At 43.4% G+C, this 22830-nt stretch overlaps 1 protein-coding gene across 6 annotated transcripts in view; it reads right to left on the reverse strand.

Moving 5' to 3' along the window:
- Positions 1-22830, reverse strand: part of LOC148031689 (GPCR-type G protein COLD1-like) — a 113237-nt gene that overhangs the window by 82393 nt on the left and 8014 nt on the right. For all 6 annotated transcript variants that reach the window (XR_015691933.1, XR_015691931.1, XR_015691930.1 and 3 more), the window contains 2 exons: positions 10541-10670; positions 10209-10287 (listed from right to left, as the gene is read on the reverse strand). Coding sequence is in view for 1 of the 6 variants with exons in the window: in XM_087685259.1 (XP_087541385.1) it covers positions 10209-10287; positions 10541-10670 (209 nt within the window). In the remaining 5 variants the exon portion in view is untranslated. The remainder of the gene's footprint in view (positions 1-10208; positions 10288-10540; positions 10671-22830) is intronic.

Raw genomic sequence — 22830 nt, forward strand, 5'->3', positions numbered from 1 at the left:
AACCAAGAGCTCCTGTACATATCTCTGCTGAGAGATGAAAATCCCCCTCTGAGACTGATAAATCTCATGGCCCAAGAAAAAATGGAGTAGACCCAAATCCGTCATCTCGAACGTCTGACGTAAAGCTGCCTTCGTCTCTTCGACCTTCTGTGCATGATCACCTGTGACAATCAAATCATCAACATACAACACAAAAAGCACACAACCAGCCTCGGAAGTGTATACATAAAGCTGCAGATCGGCCTTGGAATGTTGATATCCCAACTGTGACTGAAGGAACGAATGAATCTTCTCGTTCCATGCACGCGGAGCCTGCTTGAGGCCATACAAGGCCTTCTTCAACCTGTAGACTTTCCCATCTGAAGATCCAAAGCCAGGAGGCTGCTCGACATAGATCTCCTCCTTCAAATCACCATTGAGGAAGGCCGGCTTCACATCCAACTAATAGACAGGCCATCTCCTATGGCCAGCCAAGGCAAGAACAGCTCGAATAGTCGCCATACGAGTAGTGGGGGCAAAAGTGTCATGACAATCAATCCCTGGGCGACGTGCAAAACCTTTAGCAACAAGGCGAGCCTTGTGCTTGTCCAAAGAACCATCGCTAAGGTACTTGGTCTTGAAGACCCATTTGACGCCAATCACCTTCTTATTCGGGGGGCGAGGCATGAGAGACCAAGTGCCATTTCTCTCAATAGCCTCCAACTCGGCTTCCATAGCTTTCTTCCATGGTGCGGACTGTAAAGCCTCCTTCACGGAGGTGGGCTCTCGATCCTACATAACACGGGTCATCAAACAATAGTTAGAGCAAACAAGCTCCGTAGAATGTGCCTGGTGCCTCCATGACCGCCGCGGACCATCCTGCAGTCCCCACTCCTCAGGGACCCCCTCAATCCTCGAATCACGAAGTGTGTCACGGGCCCAACGAGGAGGAGGCCAGACCTCTCCTCGGCTCTCTCCATCAGCTGAAGACTCTGGAATATCCACCGGTGGTAACTCCTCAAGGATGACCGGTGGAACAGTAGACTCTGTATCGGCAACAGAATCGGGATCAAAAGGCGTGGGCTCCAAAGGAACTATCTCGGGAGCCCAACTCTCCCCTGGATCTCCAAGAACAGGATGCTCCTCACCCGCTGCTATGGCCGGAACCTCCACGAACCGCACATCTCGACTGGTGTACACATCCTGCTTGACGGGATCATACAAATGATAAGCCTTGGGACTGAGAGCTGTAGCCAATAAACACCTGTCTTCGGGAAGCTGCTTCAAATTTATCACGATGAGCCTTGGGAATGTGAACATAGGCATCACACCCAAAAACCCTAAAATAAGAAACATCGGGCGTAATCCCAAAACCTCAAAAGGGGTCATCCCATCAACAGCCGAAGTGGGGAAACGATTAAGGATGTGGACTGCAATAGCCACAACCTCGGCCCACAGAAACTGAGGTGTCTGTCGGTGCTCCATCATGGTGCGCGCCATCTCGATCACACTTCAGTTCTTCCGTTCAAGCATGCCATTTTCTTGAGGAGTGTTGGTATTAGCAAACTCCTGGTGAAAACCTTTATCTGCACAGAAACGAGCAAGCTCATTAGAAACAAATTCACCACCCTTGTCGGATCGCAAGGTCTTCAATCGCCGGCCTGATCGGTTCTCCTCAAAGAGAAGCCAATCCTTGAAGTGGGAGAAAGCTTCTGACTTCAACGCCAAGAAATAGGCCCAAGTCATCCTGCTGTAGTCATCTACGATCAACATGAAGTATGAGCTACCTCTCAAGGACTCGTTCCTCATAGAGCCACAAAGATCCGTAGATACAAGCTCCATCGGTGAAGAAGACCGCCGCGAAGCTTTGTTGGGAATGGCATCCCTATGCTGTTTCCCACGAATGCAGGAGACGCATGGCTGCTAGCTCACCACTATGTCCGGCAACCCTTGAACAAGCTGTCCACATGATGCCCTCTGAAGATAATCATAGTTGAGGTGACCAAACCGAGCATGCCATAGCTCTGATTGCATCTAAGAGGTAAAAAGAAGAGTAGAAAGGGCGGTAGAAGACGTCAATTTGTAGATGCCGTTCTCCTCATATCCTAATGAGAGAACCTTCCTTGACGCACGATTAAGGACTCACACCGAATCACTGTCAAACTCCACCAAAAGTCCAAGGGAACAAATCTTATGAACCGAAAATAGATGATATCCTAAACCTGGCACGTGCAAGACCTCTGAGGTATGGGTACCACCACGTCCATCTGGAATAAGCTGCATCTCACCCCGTCCTACAATAGACACAGAAGAGCTATCTCCAATGAGAATCTGCCCACGCGAAGGTCGCAACTGGGCAACACCCAACTGATGAAGGAGTCATGTGCCGAGAGGCACCACTGTCCACGATCCACTCTCAAACCTGGGGAGCTGTCATCGCAGCATCAGAAGCATTTGGTGTAGAGTCCTCAAGGACAGCTAGATGAAGAAACGCAGCTGATGAGGGTGCAGCCACCGCTCTAGAATCCTTCGTGTTCTTCTTGTTGGTATCCTTCTTGTCTTTGTCAGGGCAATCCTTCTTTCAATGGCCAGTCTTTCCACAAATATGGCATGTGGATTATTTGTCCTTGTCCTTCTTTGACTTATTGTCCTCCTTCTTCTTCTTTTGGTCCTTCCCCTTCTTCTGAGAGGCTTGACCTGTCAAGGCTTTCGACTTGGAAGCATGGTGTCCCTTCAATTGTTCCTCTTGGTCCAAGACCATAGGAACCAGCTCTTCCCACCGAAGAGTAGACTCACACCCCGAAGCAATAAGGGTGGAGTAGAAAGCACCGAATCGTGACGGCAACTCGTACAAAAGTGTGATCGCCATGTCTTCGGAGGAAATCGGCTTCCCTGCATTCTGAACCTGCATCTGAAGCTATCTAAGCTTGTTGATGTGCTCCCCCAACGAAGAAGACTTGTTCACGGACAAGGTCCGCATCTGCACCTCCAAAGAAACCCGCTTCATAAGGGTCACCCGGTTATACATCTGATCTAGCTCCAGTCATATCTCCCGAGCCACCGTCAAGTGCTCGATGTGGGCTATCACGGCTGTAGTACAAGATAGAAAAAGAAAAGAACGAATCCGGGCATTCACCTGGTCCCAGTGAGACTGTGCCTTGGCCAACTCCGCACGAGCATTGCAAGAGAGTTTGGACTCATCTCTCACCGAGGGCTGGTCGATCTCCTCCTGTACAAGCTCCACCAAATCGTAGGACTCAAGGATGGCCAACGTCATCACGCACCAAATGCGGTAATTGTCGCCATCGAGCTTTTGATCTGCGGGAAGAGCCAGTAAAACAGGCACCTTCCAGTCCATGATCGTCTGGAACTCCAAGTCAATCTCTGTAGACATCTTCACCTGTAATGCCTTCACAAACGCAAAAGCAGCCCCCTCTGACTGTGAAAATGCAGCCTGCTAGGGGTCTTTCTTTCGCGTCCCGAATCTTCTTCACCTGCCGGAGGCGATGAAAAAGCAAAACCTGCACTTAAAGACTGAAAACTCAGCCTTCCTCCTCTTCAGACAACAATAAACAGCACCAGATCCACCAACTGGACTCCTTTCCCGCACGCCCACGCTCGCTTCAGCTTTGTTCCGAGACGCAGCCCTCCGCTCGCCCTCAAACGCTGGAAACGCAGCCTTGTGTCGTGATGGAAACTCCTCTTCAGGTTGGTTCTTCACTCAGCCATCCCTTCTACACTGCTCTAATACCATGTCAGAGTGCAGCGATGCGGAAGCGTGGGACCAAGACTGAGAGAGAGAGAACGCAGAGAGAGAAGAGAGAAAGAGACAGTGGAAGATGAAGATCTACTGTATAAAGTGTGCTGTATACAAAGATATGCAGATATGTACACAAGCGCAGTGCGCGGGATTGCGTGTCTCCACCTCGACGATGCAACCTGCTGTTCATCTCGATGTCCGCTGCAGTCTGCACGATCTCCAACCTGAAATCTGCAAACAAAGATGAAATCTGCACGAGCCTCCAGCCTGTAATCTGCGAACAGAAGTGTCAGAAGACTGCTGGACATCGGTTATAAATAGCCACAAACTGGGCGCCAAAAAATGCAGCCGACTATTGCAGTACTAGATCGGACTGCCACGTGGCAGTCCGACTGACCAGACCAGAATCTGATCACTAACACTATGCAAGTCTACCATTATCTTGTCACTCTCAGAAGAGGTCCATCATAATGTTGTTGAAGATGAGAATAAGAGTGCATAGAATTTATGGGAGAAGATTCAGGAGCTTTATGCGCAGCAGAGTCCTGTGTCACAGATGTATTGGCTGAAGCACTTAATGGACCTTTGCGTGAAGGAGGGGATATCCCTATCATCTCGTTTCAGCCAGTTTCATGCTATCATGAAGAACTTGTTGTCACAAGGTATTGAGTTCAAAGAAAACTTGCACCCGTTGTTTCTGCTTGGCACCTTGCATGAATCATGGGATGTCTTCCGTACTACCATATGCACGAACAAGCTTGATGGGCTGAAAATCAAAGATGTTGAGAGTGCTTTATTGACTAAGGAAATCAACATGAAAAACAATTATGCTTCCCACTCTTCACATGCATTGACCGTTAGAGGTGGCAAACATGGCAGGCATGATAATGATCATAAGGGCAAGGACTCTCAGAAGTCCAAGTCAAAGTCACATGGCTGCAGTAAGTCCCGTGGACAAAAGTCTAATCTTACCTGTCATTATTGTGGGAAAGTAGGACATATTAGGCCGCAGTGCCATAAGATGCGCGATGATAAGCACAAGGAAAAGGGAAAAGAGAAAGAGCAGGAAAAGTCTTTTGAGCGCAGTATTCTACCTGCAAAGTCCAATGTGAAGATAGAAGAGGTTAATGTCATGCAGGCCACTAATTCAGATGAGAATTACATACTTGCAGCTTTTTCATGCGATGCCTTACAAGCTTTTGAGACACACTCTATGTATGCGCAATGCTGGCTTTTGGATTCGGGTGCATCATTTCATATGATACCCTGTAGAGATCGGTTTCATACCTATCGTACCATCTCAGATTCTGTGTGTCTTGGTGATGACAGGTCTCTTGACATTATGGGCATTGGAGGTGTTAGGCTACAGTTTCCTTCTGGCAGTTCTTTTGTTTTGCATGATGTACGCCATGTACCTGCATTGACTCGCGGCCTTATGTCAGCTGGATAGCTTGATGATGTAGGGTATTTTGTGTCTTTTGGAGACTCTGCATGGAAGATTACTCGTAGTAGGCTTGTGTTTGCAAGAGGTGCTAAGTCTGGCGGCCTCTATCCCTTACTTGTATCTGGAGCTACCTTGAATCATGTTTTGTTTGTGGGTTCTATCTCCCATGTATCCCTTTGGCGTGCTCGTTTGAGACATATGTCCCTTAAAGGAATGAAAATGCTCCGTGCTTTGCAGTATCTTCCGTCTTTGGACTCTTCGCATTTTGATTCTTGTGATCATTGTTTGTATGGCAGGCACAGTAGAAATACGCATAAAAAGTCTGGTAAGAAACGCATGGGTGAGCCCTTAGCTCTTGCGCACTCAGATGTATATGGGCCCATGCCCTGTCAGTCACTAGGTGGGACAAAGTATTTTGTTACTTTCATAGATGATTCCTCACGTAAGGTTTGGGCTTATCCCATAAAGAGAAAATCCGACGTCTTAGACACATTTCAGCGTTGGCTTACATTAGCAGAGAACCACTTTGGGAATAGGTTGAAATGTCTAAGGTCAAATAATGGGAGTGAGTATGTATCACGTGCTTTTGTGCAGTTTTGTGATGAGTGAAGTATTAAGCATCAGTTGACCGCCCCTTACACCCCTCCCTAGAATGATATAGCTGAACGCATGAATAGAACCATTCAGGAAAGGGTCCGTAGCATGCTTAGCCAGGCTGGCTTAACACAGCACTTTTGGACTGAGACAGTTACTACTGCAGTGCATCTCATTAACAGGTCACCTAGCAGTGGCATTGACTTTCAGGTTGCAGAGGAGGTATGGCCAAGCAACCCCTCCTCTTATGATCATTTGCGTGTCTTTGGATGTGAGGCATTCTGCCATATACCCAAGGACAAACGCAATAAGCTGAATCCTAAAAGTGTCAAATGCATTTTCATTGGCTATGGAGATGCAGGAGAGATGGGTTATCGTCTATGGGATCCGCAGTCGCGAAAAGTGATCCGCAGCCATAATGTCATCTTTCATGAGGACAAAATGCATATGAAGCTTGAGAAAGTGGTTGAGGTACGCAGAGTTATCTTTCAAGAGAAGCCACCTACTCTTGTACAGCCCGCTCCACGACTAGCTAGACAACGTACAACATCACCTGATGCTCATGGCCCAGATGTTAGATATGCTGATGTTAGACAGGATATTGGTCAAGCAGCAGAGCCTAGATTGAGGCGTTCTACTAGAGATAGACGACCTCCTGACCATTTTGCGCCCTCTATGGATTATGTACTGGTTACAGATGCAAGAGAGCCTCTCACTTATGATGAGGCTATGCACACGGATGATTGTCACTCTTGGGAGAGGACTATGCAGTCTGAGCTTGACTCATTGCATAAGAATCAGACTTGGGATTTGGTTTCCTTACCTCAGGGTAAGAAGACTTTGCTATACAAGTGGGTGTACAAGCTGAAAAGTACCCCTGGACACCCCAAGCTAGCATACAAGGCTCTTTAAGCAAGAGCATGGTGTTGACTTTGATGATGGTCTTTTCTCATGCGGTCAAGATGACCACCCTACGCTTAGTCAGTGCACAGCTTGACCTGGACTTGTACCAAATGGATGTCAAGACAGCTTTTTTACATGGAGACTTGCATGATGAGATTTACATAGAGTAGCCTAAGGGCTTTGCAAACCCTGGCAGGAAACACCTAGTGTGCAAGCTAAAGAAGAGTCTATATGGCTTGAAGCAGGCACCTAGGGAATGGTACCATAAGATGCATCATGCAGTCACAGGGCTACAACCGCGGTGCTATGGATCTGTGCTTGTACACGAAGAAAGCCCGTGACGGTTCTTTACTAATTTTGATACTCTATGTGAATAACATCCTTTTAGCAAGAACAACTCATAAGGAGCTAGATGCTCTTAAGGCTCAGCTCAAGAAGAGCTTTGAGATGAAAGATCTGGGACAGGCCTCTCATATACTTGATATGCATATTACGTACGACAAATCTCAAGGACTACTCTATCTACCACAGAGGGAGTACATTCATAAAGTCCTTGAGCGCTTCCGTATGCAAGATGTTAAGCTTACTGGCTGTCCATTACCTTCTCATGTGAAGGTTTCACACGCCGATTGTCCGCAGACAGATAAGCAAAGGGTCAAGATGGCCAAGATTCCCTATCCATCAACCGTGGGCAGTTTTATATATGCCATGATAGCCACCCGTCCAGATATTGCTTTTGCCGTTGGGGTTGTGGCACGTTATATAGCTACACCTAGCAAGAAACATTGGAATGCCGTGAAGGGTATCATGAGGTACCTAAAGGACACAGCAAATATGTGTATTTGCTATGACAGCCAGGATATAGGAGTCGTGGGGTACACTAACTCTGATTATGCAGGACATACAGATAGTAGGAAGTCCACTTCTGGCTATATGTTCACTTATGTTGGAGGGGCTATCTCTTGGATATCCAAGGCGCAGAAGTGTACGGCTCTTTCTACTGCAAAGGCTGAGTATATTGCAGCCACAGAGGCTTGCAAGGAGGCTATCTGGTTAGGCCGTTTGATTGCAGACCTTGGTATGACAAATGCTATGCCTACACTGCATTCGGATTCTATGAGTGCCATTCAGTTGGCCAAGAATCCGATCTTCCATGCGAAGACGAAATATATTGAGATGAGATATCACTTCATTTGCAAGGTCGTTGAGGACAGGTCTGTTGACCTTGTCAAGAGTCCAACTGAGCAAAATCCTACAAACTTGCTTACGAAGAGCCTCACTACAGAGCACTTTGCCTTCCTCAGGAGATTGATGGGCGTTGGATGAGATGACGTTTTTTTCCTCATCCTGTTGTACATATGTACATGTTGTACTATCTTTTATTTCCTTTTCTCTCACTGGGGCAAATTCGCCTTTAAGTGGGAGGTTGTTGGGAGTAAAGACACCTCCACCTAGCCGCCCGTATGTTACTACACTTTACTACACTGACAGTACCCGCCACTGCACACTGCAAGTGGCGAGCGCCCATCACAATCACTTATTCTTTATTCTTTTAGTAACAGTTTGAATAAAGGAAGGCCCGGCCACACATTGTGGCTGTTGAAATTCCCACTTTGAGTTTCTCTCTCTCTCTTGCTCTTACTCTCCATTTGCCATAGCTCTCACCGCCAAGCTTCTTCCTCCAGGGCAAACTGCAATGATGGCATATAGACTATTATTGCCACATTTTGTAAATACGCTCATTTTATCCCTGTCAAGAGGACTATCAAGTCTCAACATATGGCTAGAAAATTTATATAATAAATCTTTAAGTATCATGGATTACCACAATCCATCATGGATGATAGAGATCCACGAACCACTAGTTTCTTTTAGTGAGCTCTTATCGTCCTCAAACACACGATCAAACTGAGATAGCCAATATCACAATATTGAATATGTTGATGTGTTATTGTCATGAAGCCAACTAACCATGGAAAAAGTATTTACATTCAGTAGAATATACCGATAAGAACACGGTTCATACTCTTATAAGTAAAGCACCATTTGAGATCATATATGGAAAACCACTCTTACTACCTATTCTCAAAATAGAGGAGATATTTCATGTCAATGAATTCTGCATGATATGGCTATAACTTTTGCCCAAGTTAGACAAGCTATCTAAAGATCTCAAGAAAAACAAAAGAAAGCAACAAATAAGCATCAAAGGCTTTTGTGGCTATACAAACCAATTTATTCTTGGAGAGAAAAGTTGGGGTTGACTATCAAAGAGACATGCTCCCCCATACATATGAATAGTATACTCATGGAATGTTAAGCCACACAAGTCTATAGAGTTAAGTGAATAGAACAATAGCATAATGATTTGAGTTTATATAAGTTTGTACAAAAACTTGAGACCCAGTTCATGACTAGATGTGAATCACTTTTATTGTATGTCCTTGTCATAATGGTTATAACTCAATACTAGGACTTCTAGAGTTGATTACAAGTTTACATGGGACTTGGCAGCTGTTGTCTTACCGTTGCACAATGTTTGCTGAGTCAGTGAAATAAAAGTTCCACAAATAACTCAGCATATAGCCTATAACTAGAACCAAAAAAACTGAATATGTTTTCTCTTCCAAAAATTTTCACCATCTTTCTCAGCGTTAGGAACTCAGAGGATGTTGAGCCCTCCATTCGCAACTATAAGATAAAGAGCATACTTTCTTAACTACAGACAACTTTGCTATCACACTTGCCAATCAAATTTGGAATAACCAAATCTTGGCTGTTCAGGTACTTGTTCTTTTCAATCAAAGGAAAGTCCAAACCCACCATAGGGAAATGTATTCCCATAGTCCACAACAAGATGTACCACTGCTCTACCTCCTAAAATTTCATTGGACGACCCAAATAAGACAGTCTCCACCCAATAGAGCTAATGGGGATGGAAACAAACAGATTAATGTCAAAAAACTGAGAAATACCACTGTAGTGCTTGGTGAAGCCATCAATCACTACACTAACAGTTGTGCCAGACTTAAACTAATGACAAGCCCCCACATATGCGAGAGCACCAGGGACAACAAAAAAAAGTTCAGCACTTATGTTACCTCAACTTCGTCAGAATTTTTAACACAGCCTATATTTGAATCTTCATAAGTAGTTGTACTGTGAAAATGGGATTCAAGCTCATTTAATTCTAGTGTTTTTAAGCCACAGCCATGGGAAAATATCCAAAGGGTGGTGCCCTTCATGTCTTTATTTAGTGTTCGGATTGATATTAACAAGAAAAACACAGCATGGTCCATAGAAGGGCAGACACTGAGACATCACTCACCTGTTCACGCACCTTTGAGCATTTGCAAGTCACTTTGACAAACATAGCTTTCACACTCACTCACAGTATCAAAGGAAGCTTTTATCGCACTTTCACCTTGGTTTCACACTGACTCACAGTCTCAAAGGAAGCTTTCATCACATTACTTTTACTTGGCAGCCTTGGTTCTTTAAGACAACTCTAAATGGCAGGCAACATACCTTGCTCACGCTCATCTTCTTGAACTGTCCGCACTACTGTCCCAATCAGTCTCTTGAAAATTGATCTTGCCTCAAGTTGCTGGAAAATAAACATGCAAGCACTAACACAAGTTTCCATCTTGTGAATTGTTTCAAATCAACATGAATTTAGAAGTACTGTAATTGACCTTGTAAGTGAACCCTTGATTACGAGCTACACAAGCAAACTAGAATTCTGATTAAATGATTTTGCTACTTTTGCAATTGGGTACCACCTTTAAAAACAAAGCAGCACGTTCATTAAATGATTTTTCTTCCATTTGCAAACAACTGCATCCACTAAGGTCACATACCTTTTGTGTGCCTTGCATGCGCTCCATTTCCATTCTTAAAAGGATTATTTTTTTCTTTTTGGTGATACATATGTCCATAGCTTGCATTAGTCGCCTCTCTAGGGCAACAACGTCTGCTTCTTCAATATCCCTTATTACAAACGATAGCACAGCAAAGAATAAGAGATAAGGTATTCTATTTTGTGCTTCATAAATTAACAAAAACTTATTAATTCCAAATATATTTTAAGACTCATGCATACTTAACATCATACAGATTATGGCCTCCCTGCATCCAGTATTCAAACATACTAGTATACTTAACATTCAAGTGTAATGGCACACTTTAATCTGTTGGAAACCAGCCATCTCACAAAGCACTTAAGCATCATGTCAAGTGTTATCTACAAGTACTTCACCTCTTAGTTGGACATGTTACATTAGTATGGATGGAAAATAATACTGTTAGATATGCTCAATGCCCCACTCTTGTAAGGTGCCGCTAACGATCCATGGTGCTCAAAGTTGTAAGTCCCCCAGCCATGTGTGAACCCAGGGTTGGGTCCTAATTTGTATGTCAAATGAGGTCTATGTGACCGAATGGTAAAAGGTGACCTTTGTGGATCTAGCCTTTGGGGTAGATCTCTGAGCAGTTAAATCGGTAGCAACCTACAGCACATTGCATTGAGTTACAAGGTGTGGGAGCTATCACAAACCCCAATTTGGAGTCCCAAGGACCACGAAGGCAACCCATGGCTAGAGTGTCCTAGAGGAGCCCTAGCAGGGGTCTGGGGGCAATCGCTAACCTAAATATAAAGTGAATATTCCTTGGTTAACTAGCAAAGATTAATCAAGCCGACATGACCACCTTCGTGAGCTATAAAAAGGGAACCCCTTCAAAACCATAATTATCTATCTTTTGCCCTACCAAGGTTCTTCCAACTAGTTCTTCACCTAGTATCCGTCTAGGCCACCATCTAAGCTTCACAATGGAAGCATATAAGTGGGCAATACCTTCTTTGTATTATTCTGTTTGGAATTAAAGCAATCTCTATTCTTCTCTAATGTGCTATGTACCCTCTATTCCTTGGTCAAATTTTGTTTATTGCATTGTGTAACTTTTACATGGTATCAGAGCCCAAGAAGACTCCAAGGATTGAAGAATACATGAGAGGCAAGGGCTTCAATAACAAAAAGGATCAATGTCTACATCCAAGAGCAATTCTAGAGCATCCAAAAGCAGTTTTGGAGCATTTGGAAGCGATGTTGCTATACCTAGATTCAAAGGACACACATTCTTGTCCACCAATCCTTAGTGAACACAAGTTATGGTACAAACTGCACTTTATGGAAGTTTAAAATTACAACTATCCTTGATTCTTATGAGCTTCCGGAGAGGATAATGGTTCCTCCAAATCTTTATCTTCTACGTAAATGGCAATCCTACTACAAAATCCATAAAAATGCTACTCCACTTTCTATCAAGAATTTGTAAAGGATGCAACATCCGCACCCGTTTGTGCCATTTAGCCTTATTAAGCTAACACTACACGTGCACACACACATAAAGACTCAACCATAGTCTTAATATGTGGCCAATAAAAGTAACGACTAACCAAGGCCAAAGTTTGGTGTATGATGCCAAGGTCTCCAGTACTCGGCACAACATGACACTCATATAAAATTTTCTTGTGGATATCCTGATCATTAAGCACGCACACTTTACCTTGTTTAAAAAGAAATCCATTACAAATGAAATACTTTTCCGCCATCTTTCTCTCACTAGCTAACTTTTGGACGTTCAAAGCGCCAAAGTTTCCTAGGCTACTAGTTCCCTCTTAAACTAGTTATCCATTAGTTAACCAACACATATGGCTTTTCCTATTTGATTTTAAGAATGGCATGGCACTTGTAAAGTAAAGATCGTTTTGGCAACGCCCTTTGAGAGAGAGAGAGAGAGAGAGAGAAATCAGACAAGATTCAAAGAAAGATAAGGCATTAACTTCATGAATTCGACTAATAGCACTGGCAACCATATTAGTTGCACCCATTCTATAGTAAATTTTGAAGTCAAACTCTTGTATAAGCTCCGCCTATCTCACCTTACGGCCACAAAGGCTAATCACAAAGGTACTTTAATGAATGGTGATCCATCCAAATAATAAACTAGCACCATATAAATAATGACGCTATATAAATGCATGGATGACAGAAAATTCCTTCACTTGGGTGATATAACTTGTTTGGGTGTCCGTGAGCTTATGGCTCTCCAATACGATAGATCAATCATCCTGATAAACGACAACATCTAAAGCATAATCACTCATATCCATATGAGCCTCATTCATTTAAATCAATGTTACAACATCGGTGTAGTGGTAACAAGTCATTTAAATATTTAAAACATTGACTGAGCTCAATAGTTCAAACAACCAACAGACTAGCATGCTTCTTATTCCTTCGTATATCCTTTAGCAAACATGTGAAAGGTTCAGCAATATGAGCATAATCCTTCATCAACTTTCGAAAAAACCCAATAAAATCTAAAAAAGCTTTTAGTTATGTCATGAGGACATGTATTTTTTAAACCTTACTTAACATGTATATTAATTTTTAATCACATAGTTAAGTGAATGTTGCACATGTGAGATGTAACTGGGATTAGAGTAAATTTACGAGCCTGGGACCTGAGGAAATCACGAGAAATCAAAGGCAAAAGTTGCTATAAGTTGTGCGGTACTTTGTGATATCTAGTGCCAATTGTTGGCCTAGGTCATTCATTTGGCCATAAGTGTCTGTTTGTGACACTGGAGAAGTGGCATTTAATAGTACTTAATGCCAATCTAATCTAATGGTCAAAGATGGCGTAGAAACACTCGGGAATAGAAGTTTCCTAGCCAATTTAATTATTCGCCAGTCAGATTATTTTTCAAGGCAACGAAATAATTATTAGATTAATTTTTAATATTTTAAGACTAAAAAATAATATTTAATTATGGCTAATGCTAGAAAAGCCATTTGAGAAGGCTACCACTTATCAAAAATTCCCATGCAAGATTAAAAAACGTCTTTAGAGGCTGAAGAGAGGCATTTTTAGTGCATTCAGTCTGCAAAAGAGAGGGAGGAGATGCTGCTGGTCTGATTTGCAGCCATTGGAGGACCTTCTGAGGCAACCAGGGGCAAGAGAAGACCAATCAACAGTAGGTGATAGCATCTACAAGCTGTTGGGATAGGGCAACAATAGTAAATGACTTATTTTCTTCAGTTCTTTGCATCTACAAGCTGTTGAGACAGGGCAGCAACAATAAATGACAGATTTTCTTGAGTTCTTCACCAAGAAAGTCTAAATTTTTTCTCTCCTCAGCATTCTGTCTTACTCCCAACCTTTCTATAGCCTTGCTCCAAAGATTGCAACATTGAGATCACTAGAGGCTGAGAAATTTCAGCAATATGTCTTCATACTATCTTCATACAGTGAGATGGACTCAAGCAATGATGATGCCTCTTAGTATGAACATTTCACATGGGAATGAAGGAAATTAGGATTTAGCAATAGCCTCGAGAAGCGTGCTAAAAATTGAAAGCTCCAAGACTTGGATTCAACAAGATTGAAGCTGTTTTTAACATATTCAAGTGGAGGGACCAGCAAATAATTGAATTTGGGGCATTTTCCATCTCCATCAAAGCGAGTGAAGGCCAATTGATTGCCCAAATCAATGGGCAAATCAGATTAAAGACTTGCTAGTCATTTTGAACAACAAGGAAAGTTGGAATACCGAAAGGGATTGGGAGAATCCCATTGTACATCAACTTCTTATTCAATTAAGTTAAAAAATACCGAAAGGAGCGTCAGTTTTGGGGCCAATAAGGTGTCCAATATCCAAGATTATATGGTAAAGTGTACTTTTCAGTTTTGTGAATTTGTTAATTGATGTAAATAGTGCTTAATCAAGTTATTTACCACCCTATTTGAGGAGGAAGACTAGTTACAAGTTACCTTATGGCCCCAAGAATAGGCCAATCAAGCATATTTTGAACCTTTTCGAGATTAATCCAAATGTCATCAATCGAGATGATATGACCAGGATATAAGAGCTCCATGCGAATAAATTTGCAATTGGATAGTTCCATAAACAATTACTCTCATCTTAAGAGGCATAAGATGATGTGCAAATGTTTTGCATATTCCTCAAACGACCTGCTATGAATAAGGATGTCATCGAGAAAAACGACTATCCACTTTTCAAGATATGGATAAAATAAATCATTCATCATCTGCTAGAAAGTTGCAGAAGCATTGGTCAATCCAAAAGTTAGAACCAAAATTTGATAATCTCCATACCGCATTCGAAACTCAATTTTCAAGACATCCTTCGAGGCTATATGTATCTAATGGTAATTGGACCTAAGATCTATTTTAGTGAAATATTGCGTACCACAAAGCCGATTTGTAAGTTCATCCGTTCTATGTAACAAGCACTTATTCATTATAGTCATCTTATTAAGACCTTTGTAATTGACACAGAAGAGTATTGTGCCATTCTTTTTAGCAACAAGGACCGGTACATCCCATGGAGATTTACGCGGCCCAATAAAACCCTTAGCTAAATAGTCTTGAAGTTGCCTGTTTGAGCTAAAACACACTTCACAGCTTATGAGCATTTTTAAACAATCCCAAAATACACTCAATTAATGAAAAACACAATTTTAGCAGTTCGAGAGAGTTTCAATGGTCCCCCAAAACCCTAATTTTTTGGGGTACCCTTCAACATCTATAAATAGACGGGCTATCCACCATTCAGAATCATCCTTTTGTACAGGTTTCTCACTCCACGATGCAAATTTCAGTCATCAACCACCTACCATCTGCTATCCAACCATCACCTACAGCCCATCATTATCCAGCCCTAGGGGGCCTATTTTCAACCATCGCCCTACTGTTTGAAGGTCTCCATTTGCTATGTCATAATAGCACCTGATTAGCCTACGTTTTCAGCATTTGGTACTAGGTTACAGGCTGCTGCCATCTTTCCCACCAAGCAACTGTTGTAGTACCTGCGTTTTCGCTCTCTAGCAAGCCGATAGCAAAGACTATTGAGCTAAAATATACATTACTTGTTGATTAGCCTCTTAAACAACCCCAAAACACATTAAAAATGCTCTTTTAGAGTAAAACCCTAAATCGGGAAGCGGTTCGAGAGAGTTTAGTGGAAACCCTAATTTTTGGGACACCCTTCCACATCTATAAATAGGCAAGCTACCCCCATTCAGCCATTATCCTTGTTTGCAGGTTACACCAGCCCACACACCCTCTGCTGCTGTTGGTGCCTAGTTTCCAGCCTGCAGCCCGCCTCCATCTGCTGTCCTGCCATCATCGACTGCAACCACATTATCTTTGGCATGTCCATTGCTGTAGGCGACAGCTCTCACTGCTGGCGACTACTCTAGACTGTCCCAAACTGTTGTTCAGCCTACTGTCCATCATCTCCAAGGTCAGTCAGCCTGTGTTTTCAGCATTGCACACCCTGACACTCTCAAACACTGTTTCAGCCTGCTGTTTACAGCAGACTGTACACAATTTCTAGCCTCCGATCAATGGTACACTACTGCATTTACCAGTTTCCAACCTGCAGACTGCTGCATTTTGGTGACCAGCCTGCTGCCATTCACTATTCAGCACTCCTACACTCCGACTCGTGGTCACAGACTTGGGATCCGTCTTCGATGGACGTCACACTCCAACATTGCTCTACCCTTGAGCACACTATATACTCTTACATTCATTTACAGAATTCATTCACTTCAGAGTTGTGTTCTCTCTCTCCCTTCTTCTATTTGTGTTTGAGTTTTGAGTTTTGTGTTTAGGATTTGAGTTTTTGAGTTTTGCGTTTAGGGTTTGAGTTTTGCCCTTTGTGTCTGGGTCTATGTCTGTGTTTGTCTCTTTGTGTTTTTGTCGTGGTCGTACACTCTGAGTGTCCTCAGTGCAAACCCTAGCAATTTCCTTCACAAACACCTCTCCTATTATCACCTCAATTCCCCGACACTCTGGTGATCAACATTTGGTGTTTCCCACACTCCGACTGGTGGACATAGCACTTGGGATTCGTCTCCGGTGGACGTCATCTGTGACACTACGTTGCTTTGCTCTTGGGCATTCTATACACTCCTACATTCATTTACAGCATTCAATCACTTCAAAGTTTCTTCTCTATGTGTTTGTCTCTGTGTTTGAGTTTTGCGTTTTTGTGCTTTCTATTTTACCTTTAGGGTTTGAGTTTTGCTTGTCTTTGTCTGAGTCTTTGTGTTTCAGCCTTGGTCATACATGTTGTGTTTCCTTAGTGCAAACCCTAGCATATCTTCACATGGTATCAAAGCCGATGCTCTTCTAAAGAGTATCCTACAGTGATTGTGGAGACTAGTCTTTGTGCAAGACTCACACGCAACTCGATTCTCACTCAATGTCTCACCCACCTTCTTCTTCGTATCCTATGACACCCTATCGAGCTTCTCCATCATTGGAGGCTCTGAGAAGGCATTATAGTCTTGAGGAGGAGATAGACACGCCTTCACCTTTACCATCTTCTTCTTCTTTTGATCATCTTGTAGATGAAGAGTTTGAGGAATACTTGCGCATCACGTATAGTTCGGTTTACACTCCTTCAACGAGTGCTACTACTCCATCTCGACCAATTGATGAGACCGGCCATCTCTCTCATCTTGGAGGGACCACGATATTCGGCACGTCTAGCGATCCATCCTTTTTATCTCAGCCAACCCTTATATCACGTTCGCATAGCCCTTTTGAGTTTTATGAGCCAAAACCCTCTCTTGTTTCTCCTTTTGGTATACAAGAGCCGAATAGTTTTCAGTATGATAACTTTAATAGAGGAGGCTCTCGAATCAAATACCCTTCATCAGGTATGTCTCTACCATCTATTTCATTTGAGCAAGTAAACCACACTTCTCAACTCCCTCCCATCCCACCACTATCTTCTCCACATTCTAATCTACTCACATCCTCATTTCAAAATCTTGCATTACATTCCACTTCCACTCAAAGCACACTAGGGGTTGAATCTTCCATCTTTGCTCCTAACACATTCTCTTTCTCCATCCCACTATCTACCTACCCTCCAATCACTCCACCTCTTGGTGTATCATTAGGGGAAATGCCACCCTTTTAACACTGTACCTTCCAAATACCCCCACTTTACCACATCCTTCCACTCTGGGACGGTTGTGATGGGCATTCCCCTCACTACCCCCAGACACTCACAAACCCCCCCCCCCCACATGACCTTTTAGATATAAGGATCTCTATCCTTTACTTATGAACTGTCGTCCCACATCCCTTGGATCACTCCTATGCAGGGATTTCCATCCACTACTCCTCGTGTCCCTATCCCTCCACCTTGGGCTCACACAAGCGGTCACCATGTCCATACCCAATCCACCCTTGCCCACATTTGGATCCGCTATGCACACTTCTTGTATGCATGGTGGGCACTCTGGGATTACTTTCCAAGTGTACTCCACTCCATTTCCCTATCGAACCCACCCCCATTACACGCTTTCTCCATCTCCTAGCACTATCACTCGTATCGCAACAGCCAAAAATGCCTTCACAAATAAGACTCATTTTAACGGGTCGAATTTCACCACTTGGTTGAACTTCTACAACAAGTGCTTGAATATCAGGGACTTTGAGACCTCATCATTGGTATCCTCGATTAGCTCACCCTCATCACATCTATCAATGAAGAGCCCGTAATACCACAACCAATGTTGAGTTAATGTAAGGGTCACTTCTTGAGTTCGACTCTCAATTACAGTATTTTTCCCTCGCATCTAAGTGTTGGAGTCATCTTATTGACCACTATGCGGCTCGAGATTGCACTCAATGTATCGATCTCAATTTAAGCTCCAAGAGTTTTCCATTAAGAAAGGGAATGATTTGAAAGTCAAGTTGGCCGAATATTAGCGGTTACTCACCAAGTTTGCTACTGCTAGCTCCCCAAAGTCAAGGTCACATTCTTCTTGAACAAGTTGCTCAACAAATACTTCCATTTTATCCAGCACATTATCTCACTATCTAAAGGAGGGAAAACCAACGGTAGCAAGAACTCACACGATGCGTGCTTCCTCCAACAGAAACAAAGAAACACGACTCCTTTAGCAGAAAATTCCTAAGAAAAATAGGTTTTGCATAGACTACCAAAGACCGGCCATGTGGACGAGGAGTGCCGTATCAAGGCCCAAGGTCTTTCTCCTAGAAAACCATAGCAGACTCTTGCGATTGCCTCCAATCCGGCTAGCCAGTGCCATGGGGCTACGCCTCCTACTGCTGTGCCATCTACTCCATCCGCCCCAACAGCTACTACATATGTGGCACATGGACAGCCTCAACAACCTATCTCCTTCACTACTCCTAAAGGATTGGCTGATTGGTCTACTAGTGACTCATATATTACACTTTCACATCCATTCCTAGGACATCCACTACACCTTCTAGAACCCCTTCTCCACCTCGTCATATGTTATGGTGGCCACATACTTAGCCTTTCTCTTTTTAGACTTCCACTGCATATTTATATACTCATTGCATTGCACTTGTGACTTGCCTTTGTTTTCTTTTCTTTTATTTTCAGTTTTGTTTTTGGAGCATCTCACTACTCACCTCTGTGCTTGCAAATCTTCTCTCTTTTGCAGAGTTTTGCATTTTAGTGTAGGGCTAACATGCAAGCTTACACCAATCCTTCCTAAGTTGAAGAGAGGAGATGCGCGTTGTTCCTTTCATGGTTTCATCTACTTGGAGTTTTGCTCTTCTACCAATATGGAGGCTTCCCCTACCGCAGTGGATCGTGCAGCCTCTCTCTTAATGCTACCATGTCGGTGACTTCTATCCTTGCTCTTCCAGTAGGGATACTTCATCATCTTCATCCATATGGTTCTCGGCACCACACGAAGACTATCATTTTCAAGCTCCTCTTCCTTCTTCAACATCGACATCCAAGTTGAGAGGGATTTCCTACCCTTCTTGGTATTCTACAGGTTTCGACACTTATCTTTGACATCAGCCTTTCTTCCCCTGTTGTATCTTCCCTATGTATCACATGATTTCATCACACGAAAACACAACCATCTGAATGGCACCTCCAAAAGATGTCTCATTAAGAAGCACACAATATACATCCAAGGGTATCAATGAAGATGATCCCTCTTGAAGGCTTGATGATTTCAAAAGCGAGCCAGGGATAAAGACTCATCTACAAAATATTTCGGAGGATTCTAAAAGAACTAAAGGTAGCACATCCGTTCTAGCAAAACAAGGTATCTACTAGGTAGACAAAGGGCATGAAAATATAGAACATCCAACTGTTGGGAATCAATGTTCACATTGATATTCATACAAAGCTTTGGAATGGCCTTTTGATCGTTATGGGAATGCCAATGCATATATGCTAAGTACCAAGCAAAATGGGCTATCAATCGCACTGAAGGATCTAGAGATTGTGAATATTATTGAGAAAAATGGAGGTAATTTTGGTATGTTTGACTACCAGTCATCCAGTCCCCTGGAATTAATGGCCAATTAATCTGTGGTCCCGTGAGAGAATCAATTGAGCTCCATCCTCTTCTTCTCGGAATCTGTTGATCAAATCATTTGTACCCACTAACCAACTAAGGGGGTTGAGAAATAGAAGTGGCAGGAGATGGAAGTGGAATAAGTAAAAGAGGATGAAGAGATGGGTAGGCAAAATCATAAAATGAGGAGTAAGCTAAAGAAGGAGTATCTAAAAATTTAAGCGAATCAATTAGGAAGGGTATCAATTGATAAGCAGGAAAATTAGAAGGTATATGGATAGATGGAAAAGGGCATGGCGGAGAAGAGGAAAAGACGCGATCTTCAATGAAAGAACAATAGGTAAAGATTGGAATTTGAGGAAAATCCTAAGGTTGGAAAAGGAGAGGTAAGATAGTTGCTAAGTTGGATTGATAAAGGGAAAAATAAGCATCATAGCGATGGGCCATTTGTTGGTAGTACAATAAGCTAAGAACAGAGAGACCTAAAACAAATCGTCGATGGTAGACATCAAAGAAAGATGAATCAAATGGATGGTTCTTGGAAAGATAAGCTAGAAGATCCACTAACCATCGTCTCTATAGTCTTGGTAGGCCACTAGGCAGTTGACGTGCACCCTTTGTCCGAAACCCACCCTAACAACTTTGGGGTCGAATGCCTTGGGATAAGCATTACAAGTCTTCCCTTTCAAGCTCATTTTTGGACCTAAGAGGATATGTTGAGCTATAACACTCTTTGCAACTAATTAGCATTTTTAAACAGCCCCAAAACACGCTTAATTAATGAAAAACGAAAATTTGGTGTGAGTTTAAGAGAGTTTCAATGCTCCCCCAAAAACCTAATGTTTTGGAGCACCCTTCAACATCTATAAATAGATGGGCTGCCTTGTCAGAAGTGGAGCAGCGGTGGAAGCATAAACATGTGCTGAAATAAACTGCTGAAACACAAGACAAAAAGAGAAAAGAAAAGAACACGATACAGATGAGAACTCAGATGTATGCACGGGAAATGGAATCCATATATCTGAACACGAGACAGTCGCATACAATAGTGAGTCACTGGCTGCGTGGGCACTGGCACTGGCTCCTCTCTCCACAGAGACTGCAGATGGTGAAGATGAAGTGTCTGACTGAGGAGGAGCCACTGAGTATAAATAGGCTGAAAAAGTAGGGAGCAATAATGCTGGTCGGACAGCATTTAATGCTGGCCGACTGGTGCATAAAATGCTCCACTGGCATAAAATGCCACACCAGAAAAATACCTAAAATACCTAATAAAAATGCCCAGCCCAGATCAAGCTCAGACTCACACATGAGCTGACAAATACTCTGCTAACACCCTCTCTCAGATCATGAGTGATCTAATACAATACAATAGTACAATGAAAAGGGATCAGAAACTATACAACATAGAACCACCAAGTAGAACCATGGATACCCAAGCAGTGGGTGATCAAGCCACCACCAAGGTGCCTCGGAGAGAACCTGATGTCGATGTCGATCGTACCAAACACCTGAAAATAGAGAAGATCATAGCATGTCTCTGTGTCCATCACCAATGTCTCGCAGTAGCATACAAGACCATCCTATCAAAAATGCCTCTGAACATAGGTGACCATGGATTCCCCGCCTTTGGCCAGACCGCCAAAGTGTCCCCTCATGTGAGCTCCAGACGAAAGCCTCCCGCTCTCTGTCAGATGACCCGCTCATCATGAACCTGGATGTCAATCCCAACTCCAGGATTTGATTCCACCAGACTGAAGTCGATGCGTCAGGGACGGCCCTCTTTGGAACCTGTGCACCTGTATAAAAGTATAGATGAGGCGCGGCTGCCCCATCTGAACACCCGCTCACACTCCCTCTCTGGCACAAGAGAGTCGTGAGGGATGACCTCATCACCACCACTAGAAAGCAGCCGAGGAAGGGGCCACCAAGCCCTTCCCGCGATCCGAAGAAGAGGATCCCTTCCGCGCCTTGGACTTCACCTTGGTCGGAGGATCGGAGTCGGAGTCTGATGAAGGAGAGGACTCATCGGTAGAGTCAGCATCCCGCTTCGTCTTCTGCTCCTTCCTGGAAGCCGCTAACTTCTTGCAGTCCTTCCGCAAATGTCCCTTCTTGCCACAGTGGTAACACTGGGCCTTCGACTTCTTCTTTCCGTCACCCCTCTCTGAAGCTACATAAGCCTCACCTCCATAATGTGCCGGAAGCCGCCCCTATAATCTCAAGGATGCCTCATGCTCAAGAAGCATCGAGGTCATATGTAACTTATCATCAGTGGAAGTGCACGGAGGAGCCATATGGAGAGGATAAGAAGAGAAGTAGAGAAGAGATAGAATTGAGAGAGGAAACACAGCCAAAACACAAGCACAGACTGCAGAAAATGAGAGTTCACATGCAATATAACCCAAAATCTGATCAATAGAAGACAAAATCTGCTGCAGAAAGTCAAAAAATCAGTCAAAAACTGCCAAAAACAGCAAAAACGGCCTAAAGTTACAATCACCCAGCCATGAGAGATGCTGAATCAGCAAAACGCAGGCTGTAAACTGGAGAAAAACAGGTAGAAAACTGTCGCCAGCAGCTGCAGATGAAAAACGCAGGCAGCAGAGGGTGCGGAGGCAGCAGAGGGTGCGGAGGCAGCAGGCGATGGCAAAACTGCAAAAAACGCAGGCTGAAAACAGCCCCAAAACAGGTCGCCTGGCTGCAACAACAGTCATCTGATCAGCAGG

This window comes from Lygodium microphyllum, chromosome 9, assembly GCF_053477565.2.
Source record: "Lygodium microphyllum isolate KBCC chromosome 9, Lygodium_microphyllum_v1.1.10, whole genome shotgun sequence".
Lineage (NCBI taxonomy): Eukaryota > Viridiplantae > Streptophyta > Polypodiopsida > Schizaeales > Lygodiaceae > Lygodium > Lygodium microphyllum.